Raw genomic sequence first — 4,413 nt, 5'->3', positions numbered from 1 at the left:
GACATTTTAGTCCAAAACGCCGGTAATCCAACAATACCTAAGGGAAGGAGGTAATCACATTCCCGGTAATATATCCCAAAAAATCCACTATTGGAAATAAAAATTACCGGAGAATATGATTACTGACAAACCAAACGGAGGAATGATATTCCATTCCCCCGGTAATCCCATATGTTGTGAACCAAACAACCCCTAAATGTCATCATATCCTCTCCAAATTTTCCCTTATATTGAATAGAAAATAACTAGAAATTGTATTAATTTTTCTCATTCTTCTTCGATATGAATGGATAATTCGCGTCGTTTTTTGCTGTGTGTTTCAGGATTTCCTTTTTTCATCATTGCTACGAATTCATCATAGTTGATCCTTCATCCTACAAAAATATCTCAAAACGACGTAATTTAATGTTGATGCAGTTGATTTGTTTCAATTTTACTTAGAAAATAAAATGAATATACATTGCTTACATTGTCAGCGTCAACTTCAGAAAGGATTTCCTTTAAGCTACCGTCATGCATTCCATGCTCACGTAGAACTTGCTCTAATTCTTCGGTCGTTATGTACCCGCTATTGTCTTTATCAAAATGTTGGAAGGCATGGTATAGATGGTCTTCCCGGTTCAATCGATTCATATGCACCGTTGCCGTGATGAACTCGTGATAGTCTATAGTTCCATTCCCATCTGCGTCAGCCTATATAATTTTTTTCAAAGAAAAACCCTATGTTTATTTCATGTATTATGAAAAATTGAAAGGTGAAATTGAAATGACTTACGGCCTCCATTAGTTGTTGAACTTCGAATTCAGTGAGTTTTGTTCCTTGCTTAGAAAGGCCTTGCTTCAATTCCTCGAGTGTTATGGTCCCGCTGTTGTCGGAATCCATGCCTTTGAACATCTCCTTCAACCCCATGATTTCTTCCTCTGATAAACATCCCGCAATGACCTGCACCAGATTTTTTTTTCCAGGAAAATTTTTAATGAACATTTCATGGGAAGTCTAATCACTGATCAGCGAGATTATTAATATGGGGTTTAATGAATAATACCCGCAAAGCAACTTTTTTGAAGTTGTTCATTGCTTTAAACTGTTTGAGTCTACTTAACACTGCATTGTCGAGAGGTGTATCAGGTGCTTCGCCATCCTCTTTGATCCATGGATGACCTGTTAATGGCCATACCATGGTCATATTAACCTTGCCATTACATGTACTGAATTTAAACTACAAAAACATTGAGCCATACTTACTTAGAACCTGCACTGCTGTTAACCTCTGCTTGGGATCCGAGTTGAGCATCTTCTTCACCAGTTCCTTTGCTTGAGGTGAAATTGCAGGCCATGGATTGCTCGAGAAATCAATGTGGCCGCGTAATATCGAATTGAATATCCCATTTTCGGATTCTACGTATCAACAAAATTATCTTATTAGCTTCAAGCTTCTGGTTTATTATCATATGATAATAATAACTTACCAGACCAAAAGGGAGGAACACCGGATAGAAAAATATACAACATGACTCCAATACTCCATATATCTGCTTCTGGTCCATATTTCCTCTTCAAAACTTCAGGTGCAATATAATATGCACTACCAACAATTTCTTTGAATTCTTCACCTGTTTCAACAAGCCAAGATATCAAAATATAATCAAACTGGGGAAATTAAGAAGGAAATAAAAGAAAAAGAAACCAAATTAGGGGTGGATATAAAAAATATCTCAACCAGGTTTGTAAAAGACTGATAGACCAAAATCCGTGGCCTTGAGGGGTGAATCCTCTTCCTTGTTCAAGAGCAAGAAATTCTCAGGCTTGAGATCCCTATGGATGACCCCCATAGAATGGCAAGTGTGCACAATCTGAACAATGGTCCGAAGCAACGAAGCGGCAGCACGCTCGGTGTAATGGCCCTTAGCGATGATCCTATCAAATAGCTCTCCTCCGGCACATAGTTCCATCACCAAATAAACCGAATGTTTATCCTCATAAGCTCCCTTGAGCTCCACAATGTTAGACTGACCCGTTAAATGGTGCATGATCTGAACCTCTCTTCTAACGTCTTCAATATCCTCCTTGTTAGAAAGCTTCCTCTTGGCAATTGTCTTGCAGGCGAATTGTTCCCCAGATGCCTTGTGAGTACACAAATATGTAACCCCAAACTGACCTCTACCCAACTCCTTGCCAACGTTGTAGGTCTGTTTAATATCCTCCATAGGCCGACCCAGGACCGTACCGATGGAGTTGGGCTTGGAAGAAGGCTTGTTGGAACCATTAGAGAGTGTCTTAGTTGGAGCATGGGCGGAACCATTTGCATCGGCGGAACTGGTAGGATTATCGGTGCAATTATCAGGCTCGGGTTCTCCCTTATCGTCGGTCTCCTCGGCGGGGTCGCTACGAGAGCATAAGTTCCCCATCGTGGAAGGGAGATAAAGAGAGTTGAAGTTGAGGGGGATGGGGATGGGGAAAGACAAAAGAGCCTTAAACAGAGGGAGAATTAAAATTTTAAAAGTTAAATTTCTTATTGGAAGAAGAAAAAAATTTGTTGAAAGAAGAGTATTGACCAGCTTTGGATTTTGGTGTAGAAATTCCAAGAATTGATGGGGCGAGGTTTTAGCTTGAGCATGTCTAATAATTGTATTGAAACAGTTCCAAAATATTGGATGATGCTCCACAGCTTTTCTCAGCCTTATATTAGAAACCCGTTTTCTCCTCTTTGTTGCCTACTTCCATATATGAACCACCTCAAATATCATATACACACACACATGTATTATCAATTTCCATTTTCTTCTCAATTCATGCAATATACGCTGGACGCATGTATAATCAGAATATATATCATCTTATATTATTCCTACTATTACAAACTAAATAAAATACTAGCTTTCTTTCTCCTCCTCTCTTTTCCCTTTTTTTTTCTTTACAAGTTGTGTCAATTTTATTGATCAATCCAACTTTTTCTTCTTTAATTTTGTTTAATCAGTGATGACACTAGTTTTAATGTTGATTGCCGCCCACTGATTATCTTCTTTTTCTTTGTTTTTTTAAGTTTTTTAATAAGAATAATTATGTCTTTGTGACATGTTCTCTGCCTTTATGACATGTTTATCTCTGTCTTTGTGGCATGTTTTTCTCTGTCTTTTGGTACCTTATGATTTTTTTGCCGCTGTTTTACGGGTTTTCCCCATTGTTTTTTTGTTTATCTTTTTTTCTCAAGGTTGGATTTGACATCACCACAGCTGATCAAAATGTCGCTTATTTGTTATCATATGATCTTCCCTGCTTTGGACCCTCGGATTGATTTAGATACACATTTTGCATTCATGGATAATTTTCTCACATCGCTTGACTCTGATTTGCAATTTGTCGGTGGTCTTTCGGTAGGTTCTTCCCCTTTTGTGGTTTGTTTACCAATGCAGTAAGATTTATTCGTATCTTCATTTTATTCATGTTTTTTTGGTTATGTTTTTTAACCTTTTCCTTATTTGGTTCTTATGTGATCTTGGTGGACATTTTTTGTCTCAATGGTAATAGGAAAATTTCATAATCATATTTTAGGTTTACGGTTATGCTTTTAAATCTTAATTGTAATTTTGGATATTTTCTATTTTTAATAAAACTAGCGACTTTTTATAAAAAAAAACTAAATAAAATACTATCAATTTAATATTTTATATTACTTTTTTGTGGTGGATATATATTTTATTCAAATAAACACGTGTTTATCTTAAAATCTGAATTTTTTATGATTAATTACTTATTGTATTAATTGTGTCCACCTTAAAATTTTCATTGTATCTATTTCATATAAAAAAATCATGTTATTAATATATGGTTGTTCATCCTAAAATATTATTTTTGGATCCATCATAATTACATCATAGTTTTAAATTATTAAAATAAAAAAAAATTAATTCCTCTCTTTCCCATATAATGTAAAATTACCCAAAGCTAACTCTTACTTAACACCAATCTAAACTTAGCTTTCGTCCAATTAATCCAATCTAAAGTCGAAGTGTTTTTAAATGTAATGTTACTTGTTATAATATCGTAATGATTGTCAGCAAACAAATAAACACAATCGAAAAAAGAACAACTAATACTAAGATATACGTAAAAAAACCCAAAAAAGAAAAACCATGAGCAAATGAGAAGAATTTCACTAATATGAATGGCGAAAATACAAGAGGATTTTGGTGAAAGAAAAACTAAATAGAATATAAATTTACTTTAATAAAATTTTCTACTTTTAATTAAATTAGGATTCTTACTTTCTCAAATTTAAATATTAACTAATTTGTGTCACTTTGAATTCAAGTCAAACACTAACAAATCTTTACCTTGACGCAAATTCTGAAAATGCGAAGGGTTCGAGACAAATCACTAATTCGATGAGATAACCAACACTTTAACGAACA

General features: G+C 35.0%; 1 protein-coding gene across 1 annotated transcript; it reads right to left on the bottom strand.

The window, feature by feature from the left end:
- Positions 1–369: 369 nt before the first annotated feature.
- On the bottom strand, positions 370–2,447 carry LOC120148972 (calcium-dependent protein kinase 17-like). Its single transcript, XM_039161923.1, has 7 exons — positions 1,722–2,447; positions 1,471–1,614; positions 1,247–1,399; positions 1,047–1,162; positions 776–943; positions 465–693; positions 370–374 (listed from the first exon to the last, which is right to left on the bottom strand). Exons 1-7 carry the CDS (start codon positions 2,407–2,409, stop codon positions 370–372), a joined length of 1,503 nt encoding a protein of 500 aa, XP_039017854.1. The 5' UTR covers positions 2,410–2,447.
- Between the last annotated feature and the right edge of the window lie 1,966 nt (positions 2,448–4,413).

The sequence above is a fragment of the Hibiscus syriacus genome, unplaced genomic scaffold (assembly GCF_006381635.1).
Source record: "Hibiscus syriacus cultivar Baekdansim isolate YM2019G1 unplaced genomic scaffold, ASM638163v2 tig00002793_pilon, whole genome shotgun sequence".
Classification (NCBI taxonomy): Eukaryota; Viridiplantae; Streptophyta; class Magnoliopsida; order Malvales; family Malvaceae; genus Hibiscus; species Hibiscus syriacus.
This window is presented reverse-complemented; position numbering and strand designations above follow the sequence as displayed.

Bases quoted from the DNA above. Each gene is read 5' to 3' on its own strand.
- LOC120148972 (XM_039161923.1), bottom strand. From the start codon at position 2,409: ATGGGGAACTTATGCTCTCGTAGCGACCCCGCCGAGGAGACCGACGAT. The intron at 1,400-1,470 runs GTAAGTTATTAT...GTTGATACGTAG, and splicing joins TGTTCCTCCCTTTTGGTCTG to AATCCGAAAATGGGATATTC. The intron at 1,163-1,246 runs GTAAGTATGGCT...GGCCATTAACAG, and splicing joins AACAGCAGTGCAGGTTCTAA to GTCATCCATGGATCAAAGAG.